We start from the raw sequence: 14195 nt of genomic DNA, 5'->3' as shown, positions 1-14195 counted from the left end.
ACTAAACGGGGGAAATGTACTTAGCGGTTACAGAGGAAGGACAGCCCCAGCTGTCCCCAGCGCCTCCGGGGCCACGCAGCCCTTCCGGCAGCGGGCTGGGATCCTGGGGGCCGCAGCCCTCGGAGCTCCCTGCGTGACCACGCATCTGTAGGAAAAAAGAAAAATCAGGTCTGCGGCTCCCTAAATTGATGGTCGGGGTGACACCCCCCCCCCCCCCCCCCAAAAAAAAACCGCTACTCGGTCTGGACCTTGCGTCTCTAAGTCTTTCCACAGAGAAGGTATTGGTGCAACGGGATGCAAATGTGCTTTTATTACAGTTACTAATTACACAGCAAAAAGTCGCCACTCACATAGGTCAAAAGGCAGTGCTGACTTCTGCCTCCGCCGAGCTGCAACACCCTCCGGCTGAAGCAGAGGAAAGGCTGCCGGTGTAAAGGAGGGCTACCGGGGCCAGGCTGCTATCTCCCTGCGTCCCTCCTCCATTGACTCAGCAGGAAATCCTGTATAAACCCATCAAAAGAGCAAGGACAGGGACAGGCTTGTGGGAAAGAGGAGGGAGTTCCTTCCCTGAAAACGAGACAAAGAAAACGCTGACGGACGGCACAATGGGTCAGCTTTACCACGCGGTAATCCCATCTTCTGAATTCACTTCTGCCTGGGGGAGGGAAAAGACGAAGGAAAACAATTCCTAAAAACTTACTGAAGAGACAAATACATTTGTTATCCTGAGCGTGCTTTTCACCTCTGAGATTATGGCTACTTCTGCTCGGTTACAGCACTAACACTGCTGTCTCTCGGGGTCCCGTGCTTGCACGAACACGTGTAGAAATGCAACAGCAGCAAACTTTAGCCCCGAAGACTAGTCTCCATCAGAGAAAGGAGAGGGACTTCTCTAGAAAAGAATCCAGAGCAAGAATTCAACGTAAGCAGGTCAAACTCCTTGGCCGTTTCAAGCCTTTATCACTGGTTTTTTTGGTGCCATTTTTGGAATAGGAAGCAATTGTAGAATTGTTCCTCGTTTTACTACCCATGGGAGCACTTCCCTTCTACTCCACGGACGATGTTTTCCCTGTTTTGAGGTCACAGAACACTTGCATTTTGTCTTAACGAAGAAAACATCCCTTCAAGCCGCTCACTTTGAAGTGCCTTTGTATTCTGGAAGACATAGTACTGACACGAACAACCACAACACGGCATAGTATTTTTCAGAATTCATAGCAACACCTACCAAATACAGCTCCTGCTGCTACATTCAGCCACCCCAGCAAGAAAGACCGTAAGGCAGATACCACCTTCGGCAACACATTCTCTTTGCTTTTTATGGATTTCACCTACAAACTCAGCATTCCTAGAAAACGTAGTGTATGAATAATTCAGCATGGGTAACGATGGCGTCCTAGGGAGGCAGGATGAGGCCACGCAACCTGAAACTCGTTTAGTTCACCAAGACAAACTCAAGTCCATCTTCCTCACGACTGAGAGAAGCGTGTCCTCATGCAGCAACATCTGCTCTACTTAATGCAAAACAACACTTATTTATTCAGCTCAAAAGCCTGACAAGCTCAGAGGCAGAACGGTCTTTGTTTATTTGTGAGACTCTCACTTCTTCTCCGTCCACGAAAGCTAAGAAACACCACAACGTTTTTATGGCTCATCCTACGACACAGACGTATCAACAGGGTTTACCTGCCCTAGGGGGGATTCAAGCGAAGCAATTCTCCGAACTCACCTCTCCACAGGGAAAATGCCAACAACTGCAGAACATCCATTCTGCACCTTAAGCGCAAGAGACTGAAACGCTGTCACAACTTACTCTGAAGCACCTGCCTCTAAGGAGATTAAGCGGAAAACAATTCCATGCAGATCTCTAACCCGGGGCGGGTGGCGCGGATACGGACCTTGCAGCTCAGAAGTTATCCAGCTCTGAAGTCTTTGGGTATGTACAGGGGAACTAAACACAAACGTCACTTGCACTTGATCACATCTGCTTCCCCGGCACCACGGTAATACCGCCGAGAAGCCATTACGTAAAGCCAGCTCAGGCAAAATGCAGGATTTCTGGCAGCGCTGTTCAACAAAGGCTGGATCTAAAAAGAGATTCTCCCTTTTTATTGTTTTTGCTTTAAATAATTTGGCATTAACAAAGGCTTGAGAAGAAAGTAGCACCACATTCTGGATGCCGAGGTCCTGGGATGAGCGCGTCTGAAAGATAGCAGGCACTTCTAATTAAAGATACACTGAAAAGACAACCACCTAAGTTACAAATAAAACCACCACTGCATATGCTTGTCATTTAAGCACCAATATGTAAATATATATACGGATGTTACGATTTCTAACAGGGAACCTGAAGTTCAAAGCAGAGAGCTCAAGCAGAGAGAAAGGCAAGTGTCATTACATGAAGCTGAACACAAGCAAAACCATTCCGTTCCAAGCCTTTCTGCCACAGAATTTGGAGGCTTTACAGACATAATCTTTTGGAAAAGATATTGTTCCAATCCAAAAGCAAAAAGTAAATGAAATGCAGCTAACACCTTTTTACATATTTTCATGTGCGCCACATCACTTGGTCTTTTTGTCCCTCCCTGCAGCACTGCAAGCACCTCTTTATTTTACTGAAATCCTCTTCAAAAAAAAAAAAAAAAAAAAGAAGACAGAACAATCCAACACATCCCCTTTATTCATTTAAAAAACATGGAAGAAAAGTGATAGGGAAAGTTTTAGCAATAAAAAAGGGATCCTGCTTAAAAATCTATAGAACTTGTCTAGCAACATAAACTGATCTCTTTGGGTTAGAGATGACCCCATACAAAACCCCAAATTCAGAACACTCACAGTGCAGGAGAATCTGGCTACAGACCACTTTTCTACTTTAGGTTAAACTCTTCCCTTAGATTCATGTATCCCACTGCTACCAGCTTCGACATAAGTAGAATACGTAGCCCTCACAGTAGTATTTTTCCTTAAATGGTAATGGATATGTTTTAGCTTTCAGACAAAAACACTCTGGGCCGTGTTAGAAAGAACTCTAGGGTCACAGAGACTTATGGCTGACTCTTTAGAGCAAACTTAGAGCAGACTGCACAGCAGTTATACAAGCAATTAAGAAAAAAATCTCTTATTTGGCATTTCTCTATCAATATCTCTCGGGCCTGTGACGTGAAGGTCATTCACCGTTAAGCAGATATAATGTACGCCAATGGGTTCTGCTTGGCTGAGATGAAAGACTTTCATGCTCCTGAATGTAAAGCAATGAACAGTGTTTCCAGCTGTCCCTGGAAGGCCTCATCCTCTTCCCATCACAAAACTTGGCTCTTCAGCATCATCTTCCTTCTCTTCCTCCTCCTTGCTATCCTCTTCATCATCCTCGCTGCTGACTCGCTCTTGAGATTGATCAGGTTCTAAAAACACAAACAGTATGAATTGATAACAAGGAAGACACATGGGAATACGTTAAGTATTTCACAACAAAACAGTTTCAGGTGCTAAGCAAACGTGTATTAGCTCACGCTAATTAGTACGGATGGGTAACATATTCCCATGCGTCCTCCTTGTTAAAGATCTCACAACAAAGTAGTCCCAGATACTAAGGAAACATGTAGCAGGTTATATTAATTCTACCGAGCGATGCAGAGCTCAGAATTTCAAATTCTCCCTTGGAGAAACATTCCCTTACCTCCGACGTTACCACTGTGCCAAGTCCCTCACTAAACAACTCCACCTCCTATGGAACGTTATTTCGAGCAGAGGTAGTCAAACGCTGAAGCGATAGATTATCTCATTCCCAATCTTACCTCTGCATGTCAGCATGAACTTTCAAGCATCACAGAGTACTGTTATAGAACGCAGGCACCGGGAAGCCACAGGCAAGACTCAGTGTATTTCTACACCCACCCAAGTTTACAGAAACTCCACAAGGTGCCGTGAACTTTTACAGACTGTTTGGTATTCCGCAAGTACAGGAACTCATTAAGATACATGTAAGATTAATGAGGGTCACAGAGAACTCATGAAGCCTGCTAAAAGACCAGAAAACACCTACTAGAAATTAAATAACAGATAATGAAAATTAGGTACGGCATAAAGTGGGACCCGAATCTAATAGCCATTCTGCTGCTCCCAGTAGCTCTTGTACCTTCAGTGTATCTCAGGCCAAGGCACACTCAGCTCATGCTCTGATCAGTTACACCTAGGATTTAGGATTAGTGGTCTGATGCCACCGCGTGGTGAAGTTCTGTACTTCCATTTTTTATTAGGGGTCTGTACAATAATGCAACTTTAACAGCTAACCTTATTTAGCACCAACCTTTATTCTTAATGTTTTTACTACAACAAAGGTGAAAGACGGCAACGCGCAGGTTTTATTTATTTATTCAAAAAGGAAGATAAATGCTTGCCTGCCACATCCAACAAATACACTTCAATTAATTTGGAAAAACTCTCAGATCTCAACCCAGGGCACACAAAACTAGAAAAAGACAAGCCTGTTCTCAGGAGACTAAAGATGGCTATCAGTGCCTTCTATCTCCACTGATTTTATTTTATTTTTTTTTTTTTTAAATAGAGATCCACAACCTGTAAAGAGCTAAGAACTATTCTAAAGACAGGGGAGTTTGGATTCTGGCTTCCAGAAGATGACTTATTTGTGCTGAATAAAAACATTCCAGCCCGACGACTGGTACGCGGCAGTCCCATAGCACAGTGCCAGTCCCTGATCCAGCTCCCCTCTCTCCCAGCCGCTCCCTAAAGGGATGGGTATTCGGTTTTGTTCACTCAGAGTGAACAAAAGTATGGTGACTCATACTTAAATTCTCCTCCCAGTCACAATTCATAAATGAGTAGCTTTAAAAAAAAACAGAACCAAACCAAAACAACAAAAAAACTCACTCTGCTACATTCACTTGCTGTCACAAGTAAAATTAACCTAATGATTAATTTGTCCTTCCATGTTTATATGGGAGGCTGGCAATGGTTCAGCTGAAACAGATCCCATTTTGAAAAGCAAAGCAGAAATAAGGTAGCGCTGTCAGACAAGTCACTGTTCTAGCAGAATTATCAGGAACTGTTGTAACTTTAAGACTAAGAATTACTGCAGAGTGAGTGTGCTAATCCACAAAGGACAGCTATTTGGAAGAGTAAGCTACAATATACTCACTGAAAGGAAGCAACATGTATTCAAAAGTTTGAGCGCAGTTACACTGACATTGCTGAACATTAATTTTCAAGACTGCAGGAGAACAGAGGCAGTCAGGTTTTTCACATTTATTTCTATGCAAAATAAAATAGTCATGTGGAACAGATGGCACCAAGGTGGCTCGATTTCTTACACATAAAATCATAACTCAGTTTCTTGTTTCCATTTTTCCACCTGTTTTCCCATACACATTCAAAATATACTTAAAAAAAGAACAGCCTTTAACAATATTGCCTTTTTCAGCAGATGTTCCAAATGTGCAGTTTGTCAGAATAGCTGGGGCAAAACATCCACAACCAACAAACTCGGATTCCAATGTTTGCTGTCCAAAATTTCCCCTAATAAAGGGAAAATATTCACAAACAACCAAGTTATTTCTAAGATTAAATCTCAACATAGATGGCTTTCAAAGAGGACTTTTGAAACATTAGCTAAAATAACAAACTTAAGGCTCCTCTCCACGTATTGAGAACGCTTGGCTTGGCGGGGTGGAACAAACCCTTCTAGGCTTCAATTAGGGAACAGAACTAAGTCTTGAGAAAAGAAAACTAAATTTCACTGACCTTTTTCCTGCTTCTTTTGTTCAAGTTTACTTTTCTTAGCTTGCAGTTTCTTCTCTTTTAACTTCTGGCTATAAAGCAAAGTAGAAAAGACTCTTATTCAAATCCAACATTGTAACGCTTCTGCACATTCGTACACCGACAAAGGACATATTACAGACATCTTGGAAAAAGAGACTTCAGAAGAGGAGTTCAGTTTGAATTTGGCCTCAGCTGCAAATTCGGCGAACTTAGACACACGATCAACAGAAACTCTTCTATGTTGTTTTTAGTCTAATGGTTTTTTTTTTTTTTTAAAGTCTTCCATGACACCACTGCAACCAAAACTGTATGATATGCAAGAATCTCCAAGAACACAGAAGGAACAAAAATGAAACTGGCCCTACATTTTAGCTACCTAGCCTAATAAACAAAAAGAGAAAATGGTGTCAAAACCCAGACTGCTGGAACTGAACATTGGGGAAAAAAAATTAAGTCATCACCAGCAATATATAGTTTAATTGGGGGGAAAAAAAAAGCAGTATGCTTTGACGTTCATCTTTGGCTGTACTTCATCAATATGTTGGGCCCTAGGAGTAGCATTAGGGGTAAGAGGGAATTTCAGTTCATATGACCTAGTTCCGTTTGCCTAGCAAAGGTAACCAGGCAGTCTAACGGCAGAGACAGGGCAGAGCAATCGGGGATTCATGTTCCTCTCTCAACACCAGAAATGAATTCTGTTGAAACAGAGAGCCAAGTACTGTACCTGTTAACTCAGGATGGAAGAGAAAGGGTGGTGAGGGGAGCTAGAGGGGCTTGGGACCTACACCATTAGGCTACTCTATAGAGGGAGGGGGATAAGGAGGCGTTGGAGTGTTTAGGCAGCACTTGCTGTTTGAACAGTTGTTCTCCATCTCTGTCAGGAAAAAGGCAGCAGGCCAGATCTGACTTGCTGGCCATCTGTTGGACCACACTCAATTAAAGTAAGATGGCAACAGTGTTTGTGTTGTGCACTTTTGTGCTAATATGCCAGTGAGTCACTTTGCACAGGCCTTTCAGCAGCAACTCTCAGCTACGAGATGTAAAAACCCTCATTCCCAAAGAAGCAAGAGAAAGGCTGCTGAGGGTCAGACCCTCGGAAAGAGCCGAGCCATGATACCCTGCTATTTCTGAAAGGTATGGTGGACACAGACTGTGGAATTTAAATTCTTGTATCACTGCATTACAATTCTCAGACCATTTCTTGAGAGCATCAATCTTGTAACTGTTTCACTTTGTCTAAAACTTAAGAGAAGGAAAGATTTCATATTTCATATTTCTTAATTTTTCTATCTAACTTAGCAGACTTGACCTGCCTGACATCACATTGAAGGAGGCAGAGGCAGCTACTAATTTTAACAATACTGAACCCATCAGTGGCCTCTTCAGTATTCGCAGACTGAACTGGACTAGTCACACTGACAGTGTACAGAGGACAGCATCGTGCCCCATCACACTCCGCTAGTCCGAATCCATATGCGTACCCATTAAGCAGCACCCGTACCCATTAAGCAGCACCCATTTTGGCACTCGAGCTGCTTAGTGTCAGCTGTTTCAGATATTTATTTAAGCCAGATGTACATACAAACCTTTCCTGACATTGTTATAACAAATATGCAGCAAGGCATGTTGCAGTCAACGCCACTGTGTCAGCAAAAGCTGCTCAACCGGTCAAAAGTTATGCTGCTAGCGATGGCACGGAAAATAAATGCCAGCAAAGCCTGTCAAGTTTACAGCTGCCTTTAGAAACCAAACAATGACATTAATGAAATTAATTTCCACAGCCAGACTTCTCAGCTGACAGATGTAGACACAGAACGATAGCACTTATCGAAAGCACGCAGCTACAGATGAGGCACAGGGCATGAGGGTTTCCACGTCAAGCCTCCTGGGAACAATCTGCCCTTACCGCTTCCTTCTGCGTTTTGCTGTTTGTTCTTCTGCAATCATCTTATTCCTCTCCAGTTTCTTCTGGAATTCCTCATCTAGTCTTTGCTGTAATTGATCACATGTTATACTTTGGTCACAATCTAAACTAAAATACTTCTTTTCAAAGTCATGTCCTTTTAGGGAGAAGTCTTTTAGCAAAATACAGAAGGGAGCTTTGCCAGATTTTGTCTGGCTTCTTCTTTATACAAAAGCCGTATTCCTAGGGACGACTTCTGTACAGACAGCATTTTTAACCTGCAGCCTGAGCCAAACACTGAAGCCTTTAGAGGCAGGAATCCTCACCAAAACAGATGAGGGAGGTTGGGCTTCTGCCCTAAAGAATGTTTCAGTAAAAACAAGAGAATAATTTGAGACACAAACATTAACATAGGGATCAAAAGACTCATCTTGGCCAAGAGAGAGCGTAACAATAATGCTCTCTGAAAGAGGTGCTATTCTACTCGACCAAGACTTCAAAGAGAGAGATCCAGACTGCGCACAGGCACTTGCTTTGATTCTGTCTGTGCGAGACAGTGACCTTAGGGATTTCCAGTTTTTAAAGCATTTTCAAACCAACCTGGGAACACACACACATTCACGTGCGGTCTTACTGTGTGCTAGGACCCCAGCGAACAGAGAAGATGGAGCATGTCTGACACAAAGCACCAAACGTTTCAATACTGACAAAGACGCCACATATCACGTACTCCTACAGTTTTCCTCTGATAAGGGGTAGCTTGGAACGGAATTATTTGTACATGACTTTAAAAGAAAAGAAGATTTGCAATGAACATCAAATAGTCAGGGGGAAAAAAATTATAAAGAGTCCTCCTGACCTTCTCAGCCATGGCATCCATGAAATCTTGCCTCTGGTACTCTCGCCGACGAAGATGTCGGTACACATGAAACTCCCCACTCCCAGCTCCAGCACTGGAACCTACAATAAAGAAGAGTTAGTCTACTAGAAAATAACGTATACTAGATGCTCACAAATGACTACAGCTAGATGCTGAGGGACAGGACACATGAAAGGGCACTGCCAGATGAAAATCTATTAACAACACACAGAGTGTGTCACCCTTTTATATAAGCTCAAATCACTCGCAATCAAAAGCCAAAGCAAGCTGCAAAACCATACACTTACGGTTCACTGCAGTTTCTACTGGTCAGTTACTCCCCTAGAGGGAATCCAGCCTTAGCTGGACATTGAGGCAGTAAAAGAACTAGAGTTCAAATGCACATCCCATTCTCTTCTAGGCAGAGATGAGCGAAAACATCCTACTGAGGCTGCTTCTCACTAATTTTCAGCATCTCATACAAAAAATAAAGGTCAACAGTAAGGTGATAAAGCCCACCATATTATACTTTCCCATGCAAGACAGGTACCACTGACAGTTTTTGACCGTTTCTTCATAAATTAAATCCCTGTAGCACGCTCTTCCTGGCATCAGTCTGCATGTTGAAGTCTCACAGGAGCTTTCAACATCACACTCCATTCTCTTCCTCTGTCTCCTGAGCCATTTCTCAATGCAAAGCACACGAATACATGCCTCAAATAAGACACCTAGTAATTAAAACATGGCAGCTGGGACTGCAATAGGGGTGCTCTTGATATCAACAGAATCCCAGCATGTCAGGTGCTCCCAGAAAAACAAGACCGTTCAACTCAAGCACACAGCAAAGCTATGTGAAAAAGCCACGAGGGAATTACAATACGCAGAACAGTTTATTCAGAAGTGTATAAAAGCTTTAGTCCAAGATCAATTATTCTGAAACTAGAACAAGTCAGCCTCTAGAAAGGATCATTAATAAGGATGAAGATCCCAAAGAAAGACAGAACTTCTACATGCAGATGAAATTTATACCACAACTACTACATTTAATCCGTGCAGGTAAAAGTAAAGTGTAAGCAGAATACTTGGGTCGGGTTCCTTGCACAGCTGCCAGCTCCCTACCTGACCATGTACAATCATATCCGCTGCACGCGTCTGCTTTTCACTGCCTGAGATTCAGACTCAAAGCAGTCAAAAGAGGGACTTCGCAATTGTAAGTTTCCAGAGCACTCTCAGATCCATGGAAAAGACAGATTTACTTATCATCATTTACTTGTCATCACCAGAGCAGCAGCTTATTTCACTGCATGCAGTCCACGTGCTGGAGTGCCACAGGCACTGTTCACTTTGCATTCTGACAACAAGCAGAAAAGTGGAACCCAAGAACCAAATAAAAGTTGGAAAAGCAACTCTGGAAGCACGTTTCATACCTCTTTTCTCCAGCAAAATGAGCAACAACAGAAAACTGTCTCTGGCCTTTTCTGTTAAACACTTTTCTAAGTTTAATGTAGCTGACCCTACAGCTATCTGAAGAATAGTATCTTTATAGTATCTTTACCCATCACGTCTCTAACAAACTCCGGGGGAGGTCGTGGTGCCCATTCATTCAGTTTTTCAGGAATTGGTACAGTCTTTTCCTGCAAGAACAAACCAACCAGTCATCAGTATCTTTTAGGAGCAAAGTCTGCAATTTTAACACATTGTTGAAAGGTGGTATATGTCTGACAACAGCCTCTTCCATCAGCTGACAGATCTCAGAAGGAGCACAGTAATTCATGCATAGGGAGCAGGAGCAGGCAGAACACAAGAATCAGAAGGTATCCTCTCTCTCCCTCACATTCAGGCCTGCACGTCAACAAACCCCGGGAGGATTAGGAGTGTCTGTGCTTCTTTTCAGTATGGAAACTAGAAGGAAGCAAGTCAGCACCTCCAAGCACTCACAGGAACTGAGTATACTCCCACTACCAGTAGCCTGGGAAGAGACGAAAGGCATTTGTGCACCTCCCATGCCAGATCTACGGAGTACAGGGAAGGGAGAACACATGGTGCAAGGTCAGAGGAAGAACACGGCACGGGGAAGTCTCAGCCTCCTCCAGCACACACACAGAGGGAGGGTGAGAGTCTCCACCTGGCAAATGCCGCCTCCTCAGGACAAGGATCAAAACACCCGGTTAGAGGAACGAGGGTCATGCTCCCCCCCACCCCCAGTTAAAAACAGGGGGCAGAGGAAAGACCAGCTAGCAGAGCACTGAGGGGCCAGTCCTCCCCCTGGATCCCCAGGGATGGGTCTCTCCCCTCACGGCAACCCGGTGTGTGTGTGGGGGGGTCGGCCTCCCTCCCCTCACGGACCCGGGGAGGGGAGGAGGTGGTGTCGGTGGCGTTGGTCCCTCTCCCTTCACGGACCCGGGAAGGAGGGGGATGGAGATCGGTCCCTCTCCCCTCACAGAGCCCGGTGGTGGTGGGGTTCGGTCCCTCTCCCCTCAAGAACCCGGGGCGGAGGAATAGGGGGTGTGTGTGTGGAGCGGTCGGTCCGTCTCCTCTCATGGAACCAGGAAGGAAGGGGGGGTGTCGGTCCCTCTCTCCTCACAGACCCCGGGGTGGTGGTGGTGAGGGGGTGTCGGTCCCCCTCTCCTCACAGACCCCGGGGGTGGTGGTGGTGAGGGGGTGTCGGTCCCTCTCCCCTCACAGACCCCGCGGGGAGTGGTGAGGGCGTGTCGGTCCCTCTCCCCTCACGGACGCGGGGAGGAGGAAGGGGGGGTGTCGGTCCCTCTCCCCTCACGGACGCGGGGAGGAGGAAGGGGGGGGTGTCGGCCCCTCTCCCCTCCCGGACCCCGGGGGGGGTGGGGGTATCGGTCTCCCTCTCCCCTCCCGGACCCGCCGCCCCGGGCAGGGGCAGGGGCAGAGGCCCGGCGGGCGCCCTCACCGGGTTCCTCATGAGCCGCTCGAGGCGCAGGCGCTGCTCCTCGGCGGCGCTCCGCGGGATGACGAGCGGCTGCGGCTCCTTGCGGGGCCGGGGCGGCCGCGGGGCCGAGGGCGCCGCCATGCTCCAGCCTCCTCCGCGCCCCGCCCCGCCGCTGACGTCACGCCGCGCGACGCGCCCGGCCTGCGGGGCCGCCGCGGTCTGTCATGGCGGCGGCCCCCGGCCTGCGGAGGCCGAGCCGCGCAGTGAAGAGAATACGCGGTGTATAAGGGACCCCCGTGGGGAAACCGGCGTCTGACGGGCCCGCCAGGCCCCTGGGGCGCGGCCGAGGGCCGTCAGGAGAAAGCAGACAGCGGCCGAGGGTGGCTGCGGGCCCTGGCGCGGCCTTGCTGGGGGCTGAGGTGGGCCCCTGCCTCGCTTCTCCCGGGTCCCGGCTGTGCCGTGGGGCCCGCATCCCCCGAAAGCTGCGTTTGCTGGAGCTCCGATTTCCCCTGTCCACCCAAGCACGATCTCCAGGCTGCAGCGAGCGCGGCCTGTCCCCCGCGGGGCGCGTTAGCAAGGCAGCTCCGGCATCTGCCGCGCTCTGGCCAGACTCCAGGCTCGGCCCTGACAGCACAGCCCCGAGGAGGGTGAAAATTCAGCGCATTTCGCACTGGCACCCTCAGCCCTGCCAAATCCCATCCCCGTGACGGTGTAAGCGATACGGGACTTCCTAGTGCCTCCCCGGCAGGCTGCCTGCACCATCTGTTCGTGTCACTTTGGTAATTAACCAGCGCTGCCTGCGCTGCCCACAGGCTTTGTCCGCTGACAGTGATGAACGGCAGCACGATTTCCCCACGGCATGGCCTCACCGAGTGCTGGGAGAGGCGGGCAGGTAGTGGGGGGGACACTACACCCTCTGCATTCGTATTCACATCTGGGCTTTGCAGGAACCGTGCCTGGACCAGCTCAGGGCTGGTATGCCCAGATCCACGCTTGTCTGATGGGGCCGGAGGAAGCCGTGAGCGGGGAAAAGGAGCCGGAGCTGGCTGCGATACAGGTTTCCTCTGCAAGCCAAATTTCTTGTCAAGCCGCTGTGGCCCTACTGAAATGGCATGGCATGTGCTCGGGCGGCGTGTGCGTCAGAGAATTAGCTAGTAAAGGTCAGCTGCAATGGAAGAGGGGCATAAGCCTTTGTGTAGTTTATGGAGATAAGCTGGAGCGGTGAATTTGGGCTCCGGGTTTCAGACAGCTTCGTGCTGTGCATGTGGAGAGGGTGACAGAAAGGGGAACAGAGAGGTTGGAAATGGCTCCTTCTGAGATTTATGGGTCATTTGTATGACCTGAATTTATTAAGCCTCCATGCTCTTCCCCCTTCTGTGAAGAAAATCAGAGCTGATCCTCAGGTTCAGCGCTATGTTTACAAAAGACTTTTCAACCTCTACTAAGGTTGCTATGGAAATGGCACTACTTTATGCCTCGTGTTTGTCTTACCAACCTGATTTGTAAAAGAATGGTGTGAATTTAGGGTTGGCCGAGTTCCCAGCTGGCCACGCTGGCCCTGGAAGACATCCTTTCAGTCGCAGCCCTGGCTGGAGCAATGCAAACAGCTTCCCCCATGCTGTCTCCCAGCTTGCGAGCTCCTGTGTCCGCAGCCCTCCCAGGCTTGGGTCCTCTTCAGCCCACCAGGACAGAAACCTGATAGTGCCAGCCCGTACTCAGCCCCTACCAGGGAGACACCAGCTCCGTTTGCAGAGGTCGGGGCAGGTACGTGCCCCTGTCCCCTCTTAGTCACTGCAGAATGGGTTTTAGGAGCTGTGTTGCTGCAAATTGACTGAGTATCCTCTTCCCTCCGTTCTGCTGAGTCCTGAGCACAACACAGGCCAGTTTAGCTCACTAGCCCATAAGGTGTCACCCTGTTTCTTCCTCCTTGTTGTCACGGCCACCTCTCCAAAACACAGCTTCCAAAAGCGGGGGTGTGAGTGATGAGCTGTCAGGTCTCAGCACTCTCATGCCAGTCCCCCCAGGAGGAAGGTAGAATGGCAGCCGTGCCCGCAGACATTGCGACAGCCCAAGGGCTGCGGGGAGCAGCTGGGCAGCTCGATTCCCTTGCCCGAAGTGTGGCTTGTGCCAGCAACAATTCACAGCCCTGGGAAACAACAGGCAGTTGCCTGTCATCCAACGGAGCCCACGCAAACAGCGTGGGGAAAGAAACCTGGGAGCATCTCACTCTCCAACTACATGTCTCGGGAATTGGTGCAGGCTCTTGATGTATTATGCACGTATTACTTTTAAAATATAGCTATCTGGAGAGGGGGGACAAGACCATTACTTGGGTCGTACAAAAATAGGAAGTATTTCATCATGCCATTAAAAAATACAAAGCCTGTGAAATCAGAGTGCTGGGCTGGGATCCGGGCAGAACTGGGCTTGTTGGGGTAGGGGATTTGCATTAGAACAGGGAAGCTTTTTCATATTTCAGTGCAAACCAAACACAAAATTCAGCTCCCTTATCAAAGCAGCTCATTTGCGTTCCAGAGCAATGGCATTCTGAGTTGTCTTACCAAAGGGATCCTTCTGGAAGCACTGTGAGCCTTTGCTGAGAAAGACCCTGCGTGTCAGGCAGGCAGGAGCAGCCGTGACAGCTCAGACACCTGCATGAAGCATGGAAGGCTGTGCTGCTGAAATCCCTTCACATTTTTGCCCTCTTCATAGTATCTGCCAGGGTGCAGCTCAGTGCCAGCATCCCTGCTGGATGCTGG

At 47.7% G+C, this 14195-nt stretch overlaps 1 protein-coding gene across 1 annotated transcript; it reads right to left on the bottom strand.

Annotated features, from left to right (window-relative positions):
• Positions 1-2662: 2662 nt before the first annotated feature.
• PRKRIP1 (PRKR interacting protein 1) lies at positions 2663-11577 on the bottom strand. The gene is made up of 6 exons (XM_076354459.1): positions 11458-11577; positions 10093-10171; positions 8538-8638; positions 7682-7767; positions 5758-5825; positions 2663-3401 (listed from the first exon to the last, which is right to left on the bottom strand). The coding sequence occupies exons 1-6, from the start codon at positions 11575-11577 to the stop codon at positions 3286-3288; spliced, it is 570 nt and encodes a 189-aa protein (XP_076210574.1). The 3' UTR covers positions 2663-3285.
• Between the last annotated feature and the right edge of the window lie 2618 nt (positions 11578-14195).

Source organism: Aptenodytes patagonicus, chromosome 17, assembly GCF_965638725.1.
Source record: "Aptenodytes patagonicus chromosome 17, bAptPat1.pri.cur, whole genome shotgun sequence".
Lineage (NCBI taxonomy): Eukaryota > Metazoa > Chordata > Aves > Sphenisciformes > Spheniscidae > Aptenodytes > Aptenodytes patagonicus.
The sequence above is the reverse complement of the archived record's forward strand: the minus strand, read 5'-3'. Positions and strand labels throughout refer to the sequence as shown.